We start from the raw sequence: 22,536 nt of genomic DNA, 5'->3' as shown, positions 1-22,536 counted from the left end.
CACTTGCAATATGCCGAATGAGATATCCACCATCTTTGTGACAGAGTATCTCGTCCGAAAGCTCTTAATAAGGCCCAGTGGGCCCGATTCACAGAACTAACTTAAGACAAAATCCTAAACTTACCACCATTTTGGTATTCACAGAAGGCACTTACTCCTAACTTCTGTGAATACCGAAATGAGTAAGTGCCTTCTGTGAATACCAAAATGGTGGTAAGTTTAGGATTTTGTCTTAAGTTAGTTCTGTGAATCGGGCCCAGTGTCTTTATTCATGTTTTTCCAGGTCTTCCCCTGAAATTTCACAAATTAAACACGCTATCTTCTTATTGGATATTTCATAAAGAACTAACCCTTTTTTGAAATTTTTCATATTGTGTTTTAGGAAGAGTGGTCTCAATCCTTGCTATCTCAGTACTCCACACAGTGGACGAAATATCAAACACTATATCATCTGTTTGGATAAATCAACACATTTTTAATTAAAGTGTCAGTGTTAGTTGTTAGTGTTACTCTATAGTGTGGTTACATCGGGACGGACTGAAACACAAGTGAGAAGAAGACACTTCATCCATACAGTTTTCTCATTCTCACCCAGTCTGTTTCCAGATAATACAGATGCATACTACTCATGCCCCACCATAGAGTATAAGTGTTTGCCCTCCCAAGTAGCCAAACGTCTGGAACTGGTGATCTCTGAGGATCACGCATTTTAGGAAGTGACACGTAGCTCAGGCCACACTCCCTCAGATCCTCTCAACATATGGAACCCAGAATAAAGTATGCACTTGTACAAGAGAGGGGATCCCAGCTTAGAGCAGTTTGAAGGTAGAGACCAGAGGGCTTTTACCACACACTGTTGCCAGTATGATAAAATGCTAGGTCAAGTTTTAGAGGGGTAGTTGCAATTTACTGTCCTAATTGCAGCAGGGAGCTCAGAATCCAACTCTTCTTAACTATTGAGCTACAGTTTATACATTTCACACCACTCTGTCCCAAAGGAATCAAGTGCAACAGATTTGACCCTGTTGACAGCTTGGAAGTTTGAGACAGAATGATCCCCAAACTGGTGGTCACACTTTTCAGAGGACCCTTAAGAGTGCAGGGTCTGTGTCTGTTATGTACACACGCACACACACACACTCATATACCTACATATCTTAGACAGAAACACTTTCATAAATGCCCATTTTTGTTACAAATATAAAAAACACAAAAGTTGTAAAATTATCAGCCTCAGAATAAGAGGGATTGGAATGCAAGTTAACACATTGCCGTATATGGTTGGTGTGGTAGCTAAACTCTGACACATAATACTTTGAAGAACTCAGGCTTTGTTGGCAAGCAACCTAGCGGTGGAACTTCAGAAGCCAGTCAGCAAAAACTGACAGTGTGATGGGTCCACTGGGGAAACGCGCAGCATGCAGAACAGAGACCCATACAAGTTTCCATCATAAACATAAAAAACACAATACAACCATTGGACGCCGAACTGTATTGTGAAACATCACAAAGGTCCTGTATTAATTCTGAACTGTCATTAGTCTACCGGGTGAAAGGCAGTACAGAAACCAAGTATCTCGCCTAATGGAGTGAATCAAGTGGCGCAAAGTCAGCCAACACACATGTGGCACATGTACTGTAATGTTAATTGTAGATCCCTCCCCATGCATAAAATAGAACTGTTCATCTTTTTAAAAGAAACCCAGCAAGAAGCTTTCTTTCTAATGGAAACATGGCTCAATGAGAGCAGCTGGCCAGATATAGCAGTAACCTTACAACCAGGCTACACAATTTCTAGGTGTGACTGGGTTGATATGTTGGGAGGGGGGCTACTATCATTGCAAAAAACAATTTAGACTGTAAATTTATTCCGGTCTTATTTCCAGGCAATGAAAGCCTCTCAAATTTGATCAAACTCTCTCCCACCAATACGTTTTCAGGGCTGCTGGTCTACCGTTCACCAAGATCAGCCTCAGAATTCGTGACGAACATGCCAGATGTACTGGCAGCCCACAGCCTTCAGACAGCTAACTTCACATTACTGGACAACATAAATATTCAGGTTGAGGATTTCGCATGTACCCAGGCTGCTAACTGTTTGCAGCTATGTTTTTGCAGTCTGGGTAAATGTCAGTATTCCATTTATTCCAGTTGGTTAGCTCTCCCATGCATGTGTCACATCTTGAACCGAATTTCTATGAATATATCCAACATGTCAGTATAGCCCCCTTTGCAAGTTGTTTCGATGAACCTCTATATTATTCTTTTTTTCAATTCCAAAAGTACGGGAGTTTACACCTAAAGTAATTTACTCTTAAGACTACCCAGCAATGGTCCAAACTGGGCAAGACCAGTTGGAAGCTGGCCCTATGCAATTCAGGACCCAATCTAATACAAGATAAAGAGTTGGCCACATACCTACTCAAAAACTGGAAGAAATAAGCCCTTGATTAATTAATCCCTTTAAAAACCAGTAAGTAAATGCAATGGCAGGCGTTCAGTGGTTCTCTCAGGAAATAATACAATTAAGAAAGAATGCAAACAATGTGAAGGAGAGTCAATTACAACGAAACATGCTTACAGGTCTACACAGCATTCTTGAAAAAATATCAGCATGCAATTCATAGAGCCAGGATCAATTACTTCACAGAGAGGATTAAGAAATCCTCAAACTCTTCTAAAGAAATGTACAATATTTTAAATTCCTTTTTAAAGACTGAGATACCAGAGGTTGGTCCTGCCCCTTTGGCAGAACTTCGTGAGCTACTTGCGAACCACTGTCTTGGAAAAGAGAGGAACATTTACGATGATGTATCGGAATCGGTTTATCACAACAACAAGCCAGTAGGAAGGCTTACAATTAATACTGGTACGACTGAACACACTATGTTTCCTCAGTTGGTTAAAGAGGAAGTTATTAAGGTGTCAAGCTCAGTTAAATCAGTTTCACCACTTTAACCTGCTCCAATAGATATCCTTTTGAAAGAGAGAGATGCTATGCTTTTAGCTTTAACAGAAATATATAATCTGTCCCTGAAAAATTGGAGCATCCCGGAAGAATGGAAACATGCCATTATTCCCCCTTTACTTAAGAAACCCATGTTGGACTCTGAGATGGTAAAAAAAAACTACAGACCCATATCATTATTACCTGGAGTCAGTAAGATTTTGGAGAAGACAATAAACACACACCTCACAAAATACCTGGAAGCCAATAACATCCTTCACTTCACTAAAACAGGTTTCTACTCAGGTTGCAGCACAGAAACAGTACTTTTAAAGGCTCTGAAGATCTTAAAATGGTCCTGGATCATGATGGCTCAACGGCTCTGATCCTCTTTGATCTAAGTGCTGCATTTGCTACTGTCTCCTACCCTATCCTACTCCACTGTCTGGAAGAAGTGGACATTATGGAGAACGCCTTAAAATGACTTGCCTCATTTCTGTAAGATGTTTTCAAATGCATGAGGGGTCTTTTTTCACGTCTAGCCATCAGCTGAATTTTAGACATTATGGAGAAAGCCTTAAAATGACTTGCCTCATTTCTGTAAAAGAGAAGCTTTCAAATGAGTGAGGGGTCTTTTTTTGACAACTAGCCATCAGCTGAATTTTGGGGTGCCACAGGGCTCCTCTTTGAGCCCTACACTTTTTAATGTGTATGTCCGCCCTTTGTCTATAATCATCTGCTCTTCTGGTTTTACAATTGTATCTTACACAGACGATAATCAGATGATTGTCTCTGTATCACCACACATAGACTCCACCTCCATGAGACTCAACAGTTGTCTAGAGAAGGTCTCCAAGTGGCTGGCAACTAGCTGCTTAAAGCTTAACAGGAAAATAACAGAGGTCTTAGTGGATGACAACAACCCAGCACTCTGCGACCAGATAAGATGACCTCATTCTCAAGGTGAAACCCCACACCCCCCAAGCTGGAAATCAAGAGCCTAGGACAAGCAGCTCTCCATGGCACCCCAAGTTAAGAGGGTGGGTGGCAGCTGTTTTGGCCTTCTGAGAGCCTTAAGGAAAACTCTGAAATGGCTCCCAAAGGAGTCACAAAGAATTGCGATTCAAGGATTGATTCTCTTGTGCCATGGCACCTCGCTTTACTTGGTCAGTCCAATGCCGGTCATTGACAAACTCCATTCATTTAGAATGCGGTCACTCGAATATTGTTAGGCTTTCCTAAAATGGTGTCAGCCCATGCAGCACTTAAAAGTCTCAATTGGCTGCAAATAAGTTGTAGAGTACATTCAAGGGGTTATGCATCACACATCAGGCAAACATAAAGTGGGCCCACATGTTCTTCATTAGGTGATAACCTCCCACCTGACCAACAGGTCAAGCAATCTCGAGCTTCTTGCTGTTCCCAGAGTTAAGAGAGCTAGAAGTGGAGGTTGTTGAGTCACATTTCTGGCACCAAAACTCTAGAATTCCTTACCTATCAGCCTGAGAATGGATGATGATTTCATGAGTTTTAGAAAGAAACTAAAAACCTATCTGTTACCCCTAATCACCTTTAATTACCTTCACTCCAGCCAGTACTGATAGCGCTGGCAAACCAGTTGTCGGGTAGCCGTGTGCTTTATAAAACAGGTGAATAGAATAAAATAGAACTTAACCTGGTTAGCAAGGGTAAAAGAAAATGAAAATTTGGCCAAACAAAGGTACATAGTAGTTCTCTCTAATGAAACTGTTCATTCTTTGGCATGCTTAGTGATAACTCAGTTCACCAGTGCCACAGAACTTCAGAACATTTTTTGCATGATTTGGAGGAAATGTCAAAATTATTTCTTAAGCTTCATTTATTATTAAACAAATTGACTTGGCAGTTTTGTGTTGGCAATTTTCTTTCTTTCATATTCTTCACCTGCTTTTGTCTTTATCAGGATATAAACTGGATGTCAGCATATCTCACTCCTTGGGTCCCTAGAGACTCTCTTTCAGCTGTTCCTCAAAAAGAGAGGTGAGGGCAATAACATCAATGATGAAGTGGGAGCAAGTGATGCAAGACCACAGGCAGAAAAAGCCTGTGTTAGATTGGTGGAAAATGGCCCTTACTGAAGGGTTACCCCAAACCGGTTGCCTTCCTCCTCCTCTTTGTTTGACCTCAATGTTATTGGCTTTCGGACTTTGGGCACTTCACCTTTGCAAACCAGTTCTAAAGTGCATGTGCTCTCTGCTTAAAACACGATAGCATTGGCTTATCCACAACTGGCAGATGTAATTCTTCTATAAGTCCCTAGTAGAGTGCACTACCTTTGCCCAGGGCCTGTAAATTAAATGCTACAAGTGTGCCTGCAGCCCTGGTTGTGCCACCTACTTAAGTACCCCTTTAAACATGTCTCAGGCCTGCCACTGCATACCCTGTGGGTGCAGTTTTAAACTGCCATGTCGAACTGGCAAGGTAACCCTGTTGCCAGGCCCAAACCTTCCTTTTAAATATAAATGTCACCCCTAAGATAGGCTCTGGAAAGCCCAGGGGCAGGATGCAGTGTATTTCAAAAGTAGGGTATGTACTTTTCAGTAACTGCCGGTGTCAGAGGAGAGGAGAGGGGTAAGATGAGAAACAACAAAAAAAGGGTAAAAAAAATAACTTACCTGCCATCTGCAGCCAGCCGCCACAGCAGGCAGACACTCTCAGACTCCACTGCAGCCAATCCTGGAGCTGCTCCCACGTATGAGAGCAGCTTGAGCATTGGCCTGAGCGCCGATGATTTGCACTCCCAGGGACACTAGGAGACTGTGCCTTGCTGTCTCCAACCCAGTAGTGCTCTGGCAACGCTTCTCCGCCATAGCAGAGGAGCCGGTACTTTTGAGCTTTACATGTCCTAGTGGTGAAAAACTCATACATTCATTTTTCAATACTGCAAGGCCTATCTCTCCCATAGGACAACATTGGGATTACCTTATTACATTGCTATTTCCAATTGTGAAAAGATAAAACCCGCAAGTCTGGTGTCTCAGGAATCACAATTTAAAAACACAACATATGGTGAAGTCGGATTTTGATTTGCAATTCTGAAAATACCACTTTTAGAAAGATGACATTTATCTTCTCTGAGCCCTTTGTGCCTGCAGCCTGTATTCAATCCACGTCTGTGGTTGGCGACAGCTTGACTTTGTGCATTCCCTCTAGACAGCCACACACAAAGGGAGCCTAGGTGTGACTTTGTGGGGCATTCACATCCTGATGGGCCATCCTGGGCAGGATCAGAGAGAGGTACTGGACTCAGCCTCACACTTACTCCTCAATAGGCTGTGGCCTGTCCCCACACAAAGGGCTGCATACCCCTTGTAGTGAGTCTCGAGCCAGGTCAGGAAATACAGGGACTCTGTGCACTTCAAAGGTATCTCTTTGAAGTCTCCCCCACTTCAAAAGAACAATTGGGTATATGTACTGTACCTCAGACACCACCAAGACAGGACACTACTGGACCTGTGAAGAACTCTGTCAGGAGGAAGGACTGCTGTGCTGGTCAAAGGTCTGCCACTCTGACTGCTGTTCTGGCAGAACTGTTTTTACTGCTGTGCTACGCTGCTGCCTGTTATCCTCTGCCCTTACTGAGGAAGGACTGGACACATCTCACTTGAACCAAGAAAGACTCCAAGGGCTTGTTGGTTTTCCCCTATGTTCTAAGTCTCAGGGACATTAGAGACTCAAATTCATCCTGCAACAGCACCTTACCTTTGCTTGCTGCAAGTCTTCCTCTGCCAAGTGGTGCCAATCCAGTCCTGGGCCCCCGGAAGTGGGTATGAAGTGCTGCTACAACCAGAACCCACTCATTGATGCTGTTGCATCAATCATAACCAGTGCTTCTTCCTCGACGTCGATGCAACCCTGCGGCTGCGAGTACTGCGGACACCGCATTGCTGACTGCATGCGCATCATCCCCAGTTTCTGACACATCTCCGACTTTGCACGGCACCATGATTTTCCGTCGATGCATCAATTTCGACGACACATCTAAGGTACTTTTCAGCGAGCCAAGGCTGGTCCCTGTATCCATCCCGGTCAGCCTGAACATTTGGATTTACCGGGTATTGAAACTCTCTCAAAGTATCTGGGGCAATGGCCTCCATTAAGTGCACATTACCAATTTAAGGATCCTAAGAGTATGGCAGTGGTTATACTGTCCTAGTTTGGTTACCAGTGCCTTGTCTCTGTGTCTAGAATATCTATTGGAGAAGAGTAATACGTGACATCCTGTAGATGAACCCTTTCACGTTAAAGGGAAGATATTGAATGCATCTAATACCTGTGTTGGCACTGACTTCTCAAAAATGTTATTAAATTGCATGAACTTGGCTGGAATATTGTTCTCTCCCTCTTTACTTTGCATGATGCTAATCTTATTTTATTTATTTTTTGTGATTCTATATAGCTCAGACCTGGCCCCTGGGCATTAGAGCCCTGTACATGAGCACCAGAATATCTTGCACATTTTTTAGGCTTGGGGAGATTTCGTGATTTGCCTAGAACTGCAGGAAGTTGAATCAAGGTAATGATTCAGACCAGGTTCTCCAGGTCGAAGCTCAACAGGTCTAGCAGCAAGGTCATGTTTGGAATTTTGCCACATGTTGCATAACATTTCCAGCCAGGTCCTGCACGTGCCCTGTTCCTCTTTGCCTACCTTGGTCGGATGACAGTGAGCATCATTCTTGCTTAGAATAGGGGACATGAACCAGACAGGTCCCATGACTGGTATTATATTGGAGATTATGCTGGCTCAGATACCAGTTATGTTGTCTGTCTGGCTCATGTCCTCTATTTCAATCTTTGGTGACTGCACCCTGTCATAAATCTAAGGTAGGCTGGGGGGGCAGTTCACATGTAGTAGCAGATAGATAATAATAGCTGCTTTGGGTGAAATGCCATAATTGTGGTTAGGGTGGACATTATGTTTATTTGAGGGATTTGCCTCTGATTGTTGCTCAACAGTGTATGCGAAATAACGTGTGTTCTGATGAATAATTATGTGAGGCCATGTTTCAAACCTAGATGCAGATGGGAAGGGTCGACGACGGGGCGGAGCAATAAAAAGAACAAGCATTGTGCCAGGATCTGCCACTACTGTTTCATCTCCATCTGCAGCCATTCCAGTAAGTATGTCTGTAACAAAAAAAGGCCAAGCGCTGCTCATACGGAGGGCTCCTGCTTTGCCTTTTAAAATGGTGTGATCTTGGTGGTAACCTGTCATACTAATACATTAAAACGCTAAATATTCACACCAAAAATCAGAATTTACTACATTTGAATTGAATTGTTCCTTTCATTTGCTTGCTATTACCTAAGTCTGCTTTACATGATTTAAAAGATGCGCTGGGTGAGAAAAAGTGCACAGTTAAAAATGTTTTACCATTGTAAGAATTTGCATAAGCCTGTCAATAGTATATGAAGTTCCCGCTTGGGAGTTCCTGATTGCCTGATGTTCTGACAGATCAGTGGCGGCTGGTAAATTTAGCGGGAGGATGTGGGTGTGATACACACACACACACACACACACTCCCACCCATGCATTCATACATGAGCACATACACACACAAATATCCATTCACAGCACTCACTCCCAAATATTCATACATACAGGCAGCAAACATTTAAAAAAAATCACACTTACCGTCACATCTCTTCCTCAGGGTCTCAGGAAACTAGAGGTTGCTGCCTTTCCTCATTGGCTGACATTAGGTCAGCCAATGAGGGGAGGCAGCAGTCCCTACCTCGTCAGAGTGGGATGGGGTCAATGAGAGAAGCTGACCCCACTCTGTGACGAGGTGTCACGGATGTACACTCGGCCCTGGGCGCTTCAGGTCTTAAAACTAAAGCACCCCGGTCCGAAGCAATCAGTGATGCTCTCCCTCGTCATGATGGGGGGCCTCGAGGTGCTCTGCCTGGCTGAAGAGGTCACGCCACAGCAACTGAGACAACTGTGGCCTGGCAAAGTTCAGCTCAGGAAGCCAGGACCTTGCACATTTAGCGCATGTGTAGCTCCTGTTGCCTGACCTGAAAATAAAGAGTGTCTGTTAGGCTGACCTTTGCTCAGTCTGACAGACACTCTTCTTGTTGGGCAAAACGTGAAGGCATGGCCCCTCCACCTGTTCCAGATCTGTGACAGATATTGGGCCTTGTGTATATGACACCTCAGTTAGCCACAGCCTGGTCGACACAGTAACCTGGCCCTGGGTGCCAGATGTGAATCACGAGAAATTGACAGCATGATCTAAGTACCTTCAATAATCGGGGACTGATTATATTACTGTTCTAATTTCCCTCCACCAGTTGTTTTGTGAATGCACTGGTCAGAGGGCCTGTTGTCAGCCCAGCGGATGTCCATTCAAAACCCCCTTTCTATACACCCCACTACAAATATCTTTGTCTGGGCACCCCAGTATATATGTCCCTTTTACTTTCTGGTGTTTTAACTTCCTTCTCCACACAGCTATGCCTTCCTCACTTTCCCAATTCCAATCCTGTTCCATAGAGGGCGCACCACCAGCAGGAACTCTATATATCCGAGCTATATCTTCTTTGAACCCCAAATCCAAAGTTTATTTTCTGATAGTCATGTGTGAAAACTCATATGAATACATTACACCACTTTTATACATTTATACTTTTATACATTTCCCATATTGTTTTATCATTTTTTCCATAGTGTGAATAGCATCTGGTAATTTATCTGCCTCATGAAGCTGAAACCACTGCATTATCTGTGGGCATGCTGGGGCCCTTAAATCCACCCCATGCCTCTTTAACCCACTACCAGACACTCTCTGCCCCTTTATCTCTTTCTTGTCGGTTCCTGCTTTCTTCCTTTATGACAGTTTTTCCATCTCTGTCTTCCTCTGTCTTTCCGCTGTGTGTGCTTGTCTTTTCCCCGTGTTTGCTCTCCGTAAATGTCTGATATGGAAAAATAAGTGCTGGTCCCCAAAAATGAGTGTCAGTGGCCCCCCCTGGCATCCTCCGGCTCACATTAAGCACTGTGGTGCATGCCGCACTCTATATTATGCACCACCGCAGGAGACAAAGCTACTCAGAAGCTTTCAAGTAGACCTTTCCAACTACATTCAATACATCATAGAAGCTTTATGAGACTTATTTCTCTTAAACTATTGCTCCCTACGAATCAGGTTCAGCATACTCAATGTTACGTAGTTATCTTACGTAGGGCATGTCTGAAGCCTAACTCATGCCAGTTTCCTGAAGTGGATAAGTGTTGGAAAGATAAATCCATGTCTTTTTTAACTTTTAGTTTTAGCCCTGCTCTGCATAGATTTCGAATTTGAACACGGCTTTCTGACAAACATGGAAATTCGGTATTAGAAAATATTGCATTTAATATATATTTTAATTTCTTTTAGCCCCCTGGAAAGAAGAACATAGTACTTTCAAATGAGGCAAGAAAAGAAATGGCCAAGTTGGCCAAAGTGACAAAGGAAGAGCGTCGCGCTCAGCTGGACGCGAGGCACAAATACTTGATATCCAAACTATCCGATGGCATTGGTATAAGTGAGAACGAAGCCGAAGACTTCCTTATTTCAGATGAAAAGGTGATGCTACATGAGCAGTTCGCACACCATTTTATTGCAATTGTTTTTCAACTTTTCTATGTTTTTACTGTCGCTGTCTTGTTTTTTCAGTTCAGCACTATTGGAGATTTCTTTGCAGCAAATGGATCTAAGAAGTTGCTTTTCTTTTACCAAGAAGTCCTTCAAGTATGTATAGCCATTTCTATGTATCTAAGAATCTCTCTCTATTCTGGCTCTACAATATGCATATCTATCTACAGTCACCAGCCTGAGAAACTTAGAATTTGTTGTGATATAGTTCCCGCCATGCCCGTACTATATACTTATTTCTCAGCATTAGTCTGAGTATCTGGCTCTATATGATCAATCTCGCCTCTCTTTCTCGAAACTATATCCCACACTATTTGAGTCAGAATTCCTATAGGTTTTTTGCCTCAACCAAATGCTCTGAGTTCTCTGTGTATTCCCAATTCTTTCAGTGAAAACAATATTAATTTAGCCAGATCATAGCTTCCAATGGGCCACCAACAATTTCATGTAATTAGGGATAAGGACATTTGGAGATAAATTCGCCTTCTCTGGTTCTGAATTTTAAAGATGTCGAGGTCTACTTTTGTAGGTATTTTTGTTCGTTGTGGCCTCTGCCAAAGCCTGATGGCTAAAATACTGGTATGCGATCTGGCATGGCTTTGTTGATTCTCCTTAGGATAACTCCTTACCAGTGGCGGCCTCCTGTAACAAAGGGTGGTGAGGCGGGTGGGGAGAGCACGGGCGCATGTAGGGGAGAGGGGGGATTAATAATCATTTTTTAGGGCTCGCGAGCCAAAGGCTCGAAGAGACATTTTATAACTGGGCTTTTCAAAGTGCTGCCGTGGCCTAAAGCTACAGTGCACATGAACGTGCACGCGCGCAGCGCCATGTGTCTTTCCTCCGTAGCGATCGTAATCACGATCACTTTCACTTTCGCGGGCTCGGGCTCCTCTGTTGCTGGCATTCCCCCCTCCCTTCTCGCCCAGCCCTTCTTGTTTATTTAGGACTTGGGCCCTTTACGCACATCAGTCAGCGAGGGTAACTGCAGGGTGAATCGGGAGAATGATGAGATGCAGCGCCTCTGCGGAAGCTTGAAGATTTAACCTTTGCCCTTGTATTTGCAAAGTCAATTATTTGGTGGTGTTGGAAATGAGTTTACAATTAGCCGTTCAAATATAGTTGAACAGACAAGGACAAGCAAATTGAGGTACCGCGAAAACTACCCGCCTGAGTACAATTTAGGCAGAAACTACCCTCTTGAACAAAAGAGTCTAAAGAAAAATACTTCTGCTTATTTTAAAATCCAGTTCTTTCATTCTTCTCCCTCGTGGATATCCTAAAGTCGGATAAGAGAACTGGACACTCAACTTTCTACTTGTAAAAACCCTACTCGGGTTCCCTTCCATAGTCTGAGTCTTTTAAATGTTTGCCTGGCTTCAGTTTACTCTGTGTTCAGTGTACGTACAGCAAGTATGCAAAACCTCTGAAACACTGCGCTTTTTGTATTTTTCATGTCATGAGGCCGACATGACACATATCTGACTCTGTCATCAGACAGCAAAGCTGTGCCCCAGGCTACATAGATCTTACAGGCTCAAGTTTGAGACAGCAGAGCTGTTACTCATCCGCACATACCTGTCAGGTTCGATCCTCGGACCCCAGAGATGCACCGCTGTCTGCAAAGATCTTACAGGCTCCAGCCTCATTCAGCAGATCAGCGCGTCTGGCTACGCAGTAAAGGCTCGTGTTTCAGACAGCAGATCTGTGCCTCGTGCATGTAGATGTTACAGGCTCAAGCAGAGCTGAAGTGAAAACTGGCCTGCTCAGCAACGGAATTCTGGGTAAATGTAATTTATCTACCGTAGTGCCTTCCTGCAGGACTGGTACAAGTGACAATGTGAACTACGCCTGCGGATATGCTTTTCACAGAACCTACAGGCACAATCTGACAGCAGAGCAATGGCCGCTGCTTTACAGAATTTACAGGCTTAATAATCCTCCGACAGCAGAGCTGTCGCTCCCGCTGCAAGGAGCCCGCAGGCTCAAACCTCTGACAGCGCCACAACGTGGGCAGAGCCATGTACAAATCTTTCGTGGTGCAACTTCTCGCTCCTTTATCAGTGCTCCGAGAGCCCCCCTGCCCCCAGGGCCCGGAGTGCTCCTCACCTCTACTGTCCCTCATTCCCACAGTAGACCCTGTGTTCCAGGGCCCTGTGCCCCTCCAGAGCTCCAAGGTCCTTCTCTCCCCTCTGCCTCGACCAGTCATGAGGTGACAAGACATTCATTTGTGAACAATAATCCTATTTGATTCGGATTTTAAATATTTCATGCCAGCATAAGCATTTTAGTTGCGCACTGGGCGACTCATACCTGGTAGCTGTGAGTGAAGTCATATGACCAACGTCATTCTCGATGTAAACTACACCAGGGTGCTTTCATCTAACCTACAAGTATCCATTATATCAATGTAAGGCTGGGGTGCTTCCAGCGGTTTTTCTTAGATTCACAGCGTTGCCTCTTGCTGTAAAGGGTATTCTATGCCCCCGCCACCCCTCACCCGACCAGCCGGAGCCCAGAAAGGTTAGTCTGGCCTCAGATAGGTCTGAAGCGTTTGAGGCCGGGAGCCAATGATTTTTTGGGGGGATCTTCTCTATGATGTCTGCTCAAACGAGCTGCTCGGAATTGGGAAGGCATGTACTCTGGCGCAAGAGAAAACACAGTATTTGGCACCACCTAGTGGAGGTGCTTGCTAGCTGCGTCAAAAAGAACAAGCATTGGCATAGCCAATAGGTCTCGCCTTTGGAACTTTTATAAGTGTTTAGCCATGCAACAGTTGATGTTGCACCAATGATAGTGCTGCATAATTAAATGCTTATAAGGTCCCAAAAGCGAGACCTATTGGCAATGCCAATGCTTGTTTTAAATGTACCTGATGCGACCCGCCCTCCTGCATCGCCTTGCTCCTGCTGCTCGTTTCCTGGGTCTCAGCAGCCCCTCGGACAGACTTCCAGCCAATCCCTGTGCTGCAGAGCAGCGCAGCGATTGGTCTGAGCGGGCGGAAAAGACATCCTGCTCAGACCAAGGAGTCTGTGGGAGTTTCTCCAGCCTGGCTGCTGAATGCAGCCGGGCTGGAGAAACCTAAGTGCGCATGTGTGTTTTGGCCAGCCTGAGACAGCCAGCCAAAACACATATGCGCACTTAGAGACTAGGGAGTGCACAAGCACTCCTCCTCCCTCTCCCATGCCAGCCCCTTCACGCACAAGCTGGCAAATTAAAAATAAAACGATGCTAGAGCATTGTTTTATATTTCATTTGCTGGCTCTGCGCCAGGCAGGGGGGCGACGCTCCTCCGCCATTGTGGAGGAGCTACTACTGCTCCTTACCTCCATAGCTAATGCCATTCCCTTCTGTTATTGTGTACATTGTCATATCACCCCTAACACTCTCCAGGGCTATTTTATAAATTAGTCTCATTAAATCCTGCTCTTTCCCCCTCCCCAAAATAGACTGACCTGTCCTGTGAGGATTATACACTGCTGCCAACCCAAGCCCTTACTTGTTTTGCTGACAAATCCATGGTCTACCTTTGCATCTTTATTCACCTATAAGGAACTTACAAGATTGTATTATTGGCTGTATGTCAGTTTTTTGCATTTCTGTATTGCAGATATTTCAACTACCACAGACCATAAATTCTGCCTTATAACAAAATCTGTGTGATGCTCTATGATCCTTCCGTTTTATTGCAAATTATCGATGCTTGATTGTAATGCTTAAAACGTTAATCAAAACTAACTGAACATGAAAAAAACATAAGTAGGGATTTTTGTTAGTAAATGTAAGTTTATGGCCAGAAACAGTTCTTTTATGTCGGCCAGGAATCTGTAATCATTAATCAAACTCAAGGGCAGGGAAGTAGGTCTTACAAGGTGTGTTTTTTCTTGGGAACTCAGGAATGCCCACAAAAGTGTATTTGTGGCCATTCCAAAACTTCTCTCCGACCCCCCTCCACTCTGGAAATGGGCGAGGATTTACTCCATCCAAGAGCGGAAGTAACTCCCTTTCCAGCATGGGAAGGGGAAAGGTGGACCTCACAGATTTGGCGCTGGTGTAGGGAATGCGTTTTTCCCATGAGCACAGATGTTTTTCTTCCAGAGTGCATTTGCACTGGAATCTGCATTCCACATTCGTGGATTCCTGTGCTATCTAGTACTTCGCACAGGAATAGGAGCCCATGGGAGTAGTAACATGACATTCCCAATTGTACACCTGAAAACACCTTCACCTTGAGCAGCACTCCAGATGTATTCCTGGGTATGTTAGTGAATAGAAAAAAACGGGAACTTTTTTTTTTCAGACGTCCATCAATATCTCTGCCCATACTTTTACATTTTTATCAATGAACAATGAATAGTCCACAAACTAGATATCTTGATTCCTATACTGTTTGTATTTTTTTACCAATCAAGAGCAGCCATGTCAAAATTATAAAATTCAGGTAAGACCACCTGTTTCAAAAGTAATGTTGAAACGTAACTTTTCATTTTCTACTTTATGTTCTGTTCTGGTCTTAAAATCATAACATGTCAAATGTTCTGACTTATATAGATTTCGATAGAGTTGCCTACGGAAGCAAATCATGGCCACGGCGTTTTCTTTTATAATGCAATCATTTGCGATATTTGCATACAAAAAACACAAGTCGTTGTCTTCTATTTAAAAATGGTATTTAGGTTATAACTTGATCAAGCTATAATATTTTTCTCCTCCAGCAACAAAAAACGAACGTCCCTCTATGGTCCGATGCCGCCAGTTCCATCACCAGTACTGTGCCATCTCAAAAGAAGCTTTTTATAACGATGGGCTCCACTGAGGTACCGTATTTGCAATAATGGTTTGAAGGCATTCTTTCAACTGCCAGCATAACACATCTTTGCCCCAGGCCACTAGAATGTTTTTTACACATTCAGATTCTTAACCTTCATACCACTATTCTGTTCTGTAGGATTCACAGCTTAGAGATTCTTTTATAACTGATCAATGAGTCTAGATGCAAACACCCATCTCAAAAGGCTTCATGGAATATGTTGAATTGATTAAGGCGTGCCCACTTCGTGGGGTTTACAAGCTTTTGTGGATTCTAAGACAAATGCATTATTCCATCAGTGTCATCATCATCACCATACATCCTTTATTCGGAAGCATAGAGCATCCATAAAAGTACATATCAATCAATCTAGGATTTATAAAGTGCTGCAACTCACCGGTGTGGCTCTCAAGGCACTGGAGTTGCTAACTGCTTTTTATTTATTTTTAAAGGAGGGGAAAGCAAGGAGCAGGCACTCAAAAACAGGGGAAAAACAAGGAGAAAGCAATGAAAACGAATGGAGAGTAAGGAGAAGACACTTAAAGAAATGGGGGGAAGCAAGGAGAAAGTAGGGAAAATAAGGGAAAATCAAGGGGTAGGCACTCAAAAAGCAGGAGGAAACACAAATAGATGACAGGAACAAGAGCGATGCAGCAGCACAGGGAGAGCTGGGCCTGGGGTCTGCTCAATGGGGTCACTCTGCGGCCTCCATTAAGTAGTTCCTTAAAGGAGTGAGGGGCGCTGGAGGCAGTTGGGGGGGCTAGGCAGTGGTGGGAAAAATAGCACAAGTAGGAGCGGCAATGAGGGAAAAATCATGGATCAAATAATGAAAACAAAGGAGAAAGCAAGGAGAAGGCATTGAAAAACCGGGGGAAAAGCGAGGAGAAAGCAGTGAAAATGTGGAAAAAACAAGGAGAAATCACTCAAAAACAGGGGATGGGAAACAAGGAGAAAACAATGAAAATAAGTGAAAGCCCGGAGAAAGCAGTGAAAATGAGGGAGAAGCATGGAGAAGGCACTCAAAAATGAAGGAAAAAAGGAGAAAGCAATGAAAACGAACTGAAAGCAAGTAGAAGGAACTCAAACAAGCATTGGCATAGCCAATAGGTCTTGCCTTTGGGACCTTATAAGTGTTTAGCCATGCAACAGTTGCATAACTAAATACTTATAAGGTCCCAAAAGCGAGACCTATTGGCTATGCAAAGCAGCCGCGAAAGTAAAAGTGTTCGCGATCACGATCAAACATCAAAGCGGCCGCTAAAGTGAAAGTAAACGCGGTAAAGCGCGGCGCGCGCGCCCGCGCACATGCACTGTAGCTCCAGGCTGGCCTGGTAGCACTTTTTGGAGCCCTCTCAATAAGTCTTGCCAGTCCAGCGCATGCGCTGGGTCAGGCGAGACCTAAAAACGGGGAGGGAAAAAGCAAGGAGAAAGCAGTGAAAATGAGAGGAAAGCAAGGAGAAGGCACTCAAAAAAAGGGGAAAACAAGGTGAAAGCAATGAAAATGAGGGAAAAGCATGAGAAAGCACTCAAATATATGGGGGAAAGCAAGGAGAAAGCAGGAAAACACGGTGAAGGCACTCAAAAAGTGGGGGGAGAGCAAGGAGGAGACAGGAGCAAGAGTGTTGTAGCAGCATGGGGAGAGATGGACCTGGGGCCTTCTCAATGGGGTCACGCTGCGGCCTCCATTAAGTAGGTCTTGGAAAGTGGGAGGTGTGCTGGAGGCAGTTGGCGGGGCTAGGCAGAGGTGGGAAAAAGAGGACAAGTAGGAGCGGCAATGTGGGAGAAAAACAAGGAGAAAGTAATGAAAACAAGAGGAAAGCTAAGAGAAGGCACTCACAAACTGGAGAAAAGCAAGGAGAAAGCAGGGAAAATGTGTGAAAAGCAATGAGACGGTACTTAAAAATGGGGGGGAAACAAGGAAAAGGAGAAAGCAGTAAAAATGAGGGAAAAGCAAGGAAAAGGCACTCAAAAACTGGAGAAAAGCAAGGAGAAAGCAGTGAAAATGAGAGGGAGAGGAAAGCAAAGAGAACGCACTCAAAAAACAGGGGGGAAACAAGGTGAAAGCAATGAAAATGAGGGAAAAGCAATGATAAGGCACTCAAATATAGGGGGAAAAGCAAGGAGACAGCAGGAATAGGAGGAAAAAAGCAAAGAGAAGGCATTTAAAAAATGAAGGAAAAAGCAAGGAGGAGACAGGAGCAAGAGCGATGCAGCAGCACGGGGAGAGCTAGGCCAGAGGCCTGCTCAATAGGGTCGCACTGCGGCCTCCAATAAGTAGGTTCTGGGAGGAGAGAGGGCAGCTTGGAGGTGGTGGGCGGGGCTAGGCTGGAGGCATGAAAGAGGCTGCAGGCAGGAGTGGCAATGAGGGAAAAATCAAGGAGAAAAGCAATGAAAACAAGGGGAAAGCAAGGAGAAGGCACTCAAAAACAGGGGAAAGCAGTGAAAAGAAGGGAAAAGCTAGGAGAAGGCACTCAAAAACAATGGAAAAAACAAGGTGAAAGCAATGAATACAAAGGGAAAGCAAGGAGAAGGTACCCAAAAACAGGGGAATAAGCATGGAGGAAGGTGTCAAAATGAGAGAAAAGCAAGGAGAAGGCACTCAAAAAACGGGGGAAAGCAAGGAGAAAGCAGTGAAAATGAGGGAAAAGCAAGGCAAAGGAACTCAAAAAACAGGGGAATAAGCATGGAGAAAGCAGTGAAAATGAGAGAAAAGCAAGGAGAAGGCACTCAAAAAATGGGGGAAAAGCACGGAGAAAGCAGTGACAATGAGGGAAAAGCTGGGCAAAGGCACTCAAAAACAGAGGAAAAGCAAGAAGAAAGCATTGAAAATGAGGGAAAAGCAAGGAGAAGGCACTCATAAAATGGGCAAAAGCAAAGAGAAGACATGATAAACAGCAATGCAGCAGCACCGGGAGAGCTGGGCCATAAACATGATAAAACCATAAAAATACAGATGTAAATATTATAAAACAATGCATTGTTACAAAAACTACATCATATAAAAATAATCAATCAAGGTGTATAGTACTTCGTGGACGGATGGCTAATTGCAAAAAGACCCTATATATAAACAGCATTCACTGTCTGCCAGATGTATGAGGTAATACAAAGATAATCTACATTGTCACATATTACATTTCTTAATCAGCAGGAAAAAAAATTGTCTAGTATATTTCTGATCAAACTTACAGAAAAAGAAACAAGGTAACGGGGACTGAGTGGACATACCATCACATGGACAAATGCAGGCCGAACCCACTTTAAAGTGATTTAGTGGAAAGCACAATAGATCCACAACACTATCAGCCCTAAAACGAAACAAGAGGGGTCTTTCCCACCTGCCATAAGTAATAATGAAATACTCCTCCAAAGCCTCAGACTAAGGTAGGCTGAAACTGATGATTTATTAATTTCTTTGGCCAACCTGTGGGCGTATGTGCTAGTTATCAGATGGCCTCTCAGTATCTTTGTATCCACCCGAAACAAGAACTAGGGGCATCAAAAGGTTGCAACTTGCCCAGGAAATACAGAATTTCCTTGACATGAGCAAGCCAAGAGATGCTGAGACACTTATTCCATGTTAAGCAGTCTTTAATAATTAGTTGGTACAGAGCAGCTTCCTCTTTCCACCATATGGAAATCCATCTGTGTCTTCAGGAAGTTAATATAAATTTAATCTACTCGTTGAAAATAATTGATCACATTATCACAAATATACACTTATTTAATATAATGCATCTTTTTTATTTCATATAGAAGTTTAAAAAGGTGATATGAGTAAAAAAAAACCACTGAAAATGTTAATCTCACATAGTTCATACAAAGATCCATGGAAGCTTGTTAGCTTCACCTTAAGACAGAGACATAGCAAGCTACTGGAACAATTCATCACCTCTGTTGTAACTGCTGACAGATCCCAGTTGCTTATCAGGGAACCACTCCCTTTCCGGACAGCCAAGTGTCTTCTCAATACACTAAATATGTGAGGTTAATTGTATGCAGCAGCCTGAAAGAAGGCACCCGCTTGATAAAATCATTAATTTTATTACTTAAATATACCACAACACACCTCATAAGCCCATCACCATCACCCTACACCCAACTGGTTAACTCTGTGCTCACAATAGTGCACAATGTGTTGCTATACATGATTTTTAATGCCATTCACAGCATAGCATCCTCCTATATTTCTCAACTTGCAGTGCACCTTGTCTGCACTCTGCTCCACCAACTTGACCTACTCAGTCATGATACCACCAGACTACAATTTCTAATTCTTTACGCTTCCAGTCTGTCTCCACTGAAACAACTTTACAGTTCGTATCTCTGTCACCACTACCCACCATGATTTTGAGGGACTCCACTTTTAAGAACTGAAGAGCCTCACTCCACAGCAGCCGGGATAAACTGCTGTTACCCAAAAGTTCATACGGTGTCGGTATGTTCTGTGTGACTGTAATGTTTTTTTATAATTCCATAGTCTTGCACTATTCATAGGCATTCTACGTCAATCTGTATTTCATGTGTCTAGACCAGCTAAATACATAACTTCTGAAGTTCATATTGTATCTCGTCAAGGCATCGGTTCTGGTAGAACGATATTCAATAAATTTCATCAATTTTAACAATAAGATGAGCAGTATACTTGTATTCTTTTTCTCAATCAGATAAAATATGTTAGTATTTAGAGCATATAGAATTATTTCTTTCAAACATCATAAACAACATTACTGTTAAAATGGAAGTTTACTATAGTGGTCTCATTGCTGTATTTATAATATGTAATCCCTATCAATCATTATAATGAATCATGTCAAGATGTGTACATTTCTCTTCATTGCCAGGGATTGACTGGAACCTGCTTGTTTTTCCTGAGGAGTACTGAGAAAGCAATTACAACTGCCAATGTGTTCCAGGTTCGTGTTCAACATTTCTGAAATTTATGAAAATTGTGCTAGCACCACCCATCAATGCATCGGACCTTGAATCCTCAACACGCTGCTAAACACTAAAAGCCTTAATGCACCCTACCGTATATACACTTCCAGAGCTACTCAGTCCAGTGCAAATGGATTCATGAGCAAATATTGAAAGTTTGGTATGGAAAAAAAGTGTAATATCTTCTAAGTGGATTGTCAGCACGTGAGAACTCCTGTCCAAAAAGAATAATCAACTAAATTACAGTAATGCAAATTTGAATCTTGCTGTTTTCTATAATACTCAGAGTAGTGTCTAGCTTAGAATAAATCAATCAATCAATCATGGGTTTGTTGAGCGTGACTACTCACTCGTAAGTGTGTCAAGGCGCTGGGGGGGAGAGGCACAGGGGCGTGTCCATCAAGGAGGAGGTCTATCCAAGATCCATGTTTTGAGGTCCCTCGTAAAGTTGGGGAGTGATGTCATCTGTCTCAGGTGGAGTGGAAGGGCCTTCCAGGCTCTGGCCGCGAGGAATGAGAAGGAGCGGCCTCCCGGTCTGGACTTTCTGGTGCGAGGGACCACGGCGTGGGAGAGCTGGGCTGATCGTAGGGTCCTTTGGGGTGCGTAGAATGTTAGCCAGCAATTAAGGTATGCTGGTCCGGTGTTGTGGAGGGCTTTGTGTGCGTGGGTGAGAATCTTGAAGGTGATTCTTGCCTCGATGGGGAGCCAGTGGAGGGTGCGCAGGTGCTGGGTGATGTGGTAGTGTCATGGCAGGTTGAGGATTAGTCTGGCGGTGGGGTTCTGGATGTTTTGAAGTTTGTGGGCAAGGTTCTTGTTGATTCCAGCATAGAGTGCATTGCCGTAGTCAATTCTGCTGGTGACGAGGGCGTGTGTGAAGGTCTCTCTGTGTTTGAGGGGGATCCATTTGAAGGTCTTGTATAGGAGGCGGAGGGCGTGGAAGCAGGAAGATGCGAGGGAGTTGATCTGGCGGTCCATTTTGAGTTTGGAGTCCAGGATGATTCTGAGGTTGCGTGCATGGTCCATGGGGGTGAGCGGGCTTCCGAGGGCCGGGGGGTCACCAGGTGATGTTCCAGGCATGGGCCCATAATGAGTACTTCTGTTTTGTCCGTCTTGAGTTGTAGACAGCTGCTCTTCATCCATTTGGCGACTGCTTCCATGCCCTCTTGAAAGTTGTGTTTGGCTGCGTTGGGTTCGTTGGATAGGGAGATGGATGATTTGGGTGTCTTCGGCGTATGAAACAATGTTGAGTCCGTGGGTTCTGACGATGGGGGCGAGCGGAGCCATGTAGATGTTGAACAATGTGGGATTGAGGGAGAATCGTTGGGGGACTCCGCAGGTGGTCGGTGTAGGGTCCGAGAGGAAGGGAGGGAGTCTGACCCACTGCGTTCTGTCAGAGAGGAATGATCGGATCCAGTCAAGAGCCTTGTCCCAGATCCCTGTGTCGTGAAGTCTGCGTGTTAGGGTGCGGTGAGAGACTGTGTCGAAGGCCGCTGAAAGGTCGAGGAGGACGAGGGCTACTGTCTCTCCTCTGTCCAGGAGCGAGCGGTTGTCATCTGTTGCGGCAAGGAGGGTGGTTTCCGCGCTGTGGTTCTTTCTAAAGCCGGATTGGGAGGGATCAAGGATGTTGTGCCCTTGGATTAAGGTGGCGAGTTGGCTGTTGATGGCTTTCTTGATGACTTTCGCTGGGAATGGGAGCAGGGAGATGGGTCTGTAGTTCTTGAGGTGGTTGGGGTCTGCGGAGGTTTTTTTCAGGAGGGGGTTGATCTCAGCATTCGCGAGGGAGCGGTTGATGGTGTGGCGAAGCAATGGGGCGATGGTGTCAGCAGCTCTGTTGAAGATGTGGTGGGGGCAGTGGTCCGTGGGGGCCCCGAAGTGGATTGACTTCATCGTCTTCAGTGTGTCTTCGGTGGTGAGGGCTGTCCAGCTGTCAATCGTTGGCTTCAAGGTGTCGGGGTGGTTGGTGAGGATTCAGTGTGTTGGCTGTCTTCATCGAAATTGTCATAAATGTTCTTGATTTTGTGGTGGAAGAAGGTGCTGAGTTTGTTGCAGAGGTCTTGTGAGGGAGGGATGACTGTAGACTCGCTGATGGGTTGGGCGAACTCCTTGATGATGCTGAAGAGTTCTTTGCTGTTTTGTGCCTGCATGGAGATTCTGTCTTTGATCACTTTCTT

General features: G+C 44.2%; 1 protein-coding gene across 1 annotated transcript in view; it reads left to right on the top strand.

Moving 5' to 3' along the window:
• The window catches only part of LOC146822633 (dynein axonemal heavy chain 5-like), a 971,002-nt gene that overhangs the window by 97,245 nt on the left and 851,221 nt on the right, over nucleotides 1–22,536 (top strand). The window contains exons 2-6 of the mRNA XM_085606815.1: nucleotides 8,003–8,103; nucleotides 10,363–10,551; nucleotides 10,642–10,716; nucleotides 15,333–15,434; nucleotides 20,272–20,343. Coding sequence (XP_085462941.1) covers nucleotides 8,003–8,103; nucleotides 10,363–10,551; nucleotides 10,642–10,716; nucleotides 15,333–15,434; nucleotides 20,272–20,343 — 539 coding nt within the window. The remainder of the gene's footprint in view (nucleotides 1–8,002; nucleotides 8,104–10,362; nucleotides 10,552–10,641; nucleotides 10,717–15,332; nucleotides 15,435–20,271; nucleotides 20,344–22,536) is intronic.

This window comes from Triturus cristatus, chromosome 5_2, assembly GCF_964204655.1.
Source record: "Triturus cristatus chromosome 5_2, aTriCri1.1, whole genome shotgun sequence".
NCBI classification, from domain to species: domain Eukaryota; kingdom Metazoa; phylum Chordata; class Amphibia; order Caudata; family Salamandridae; genus Triturus; species Triturus cristatus.
This window is presented reverse-complemented; position numbering and strand designations above follow the sequence as displayed.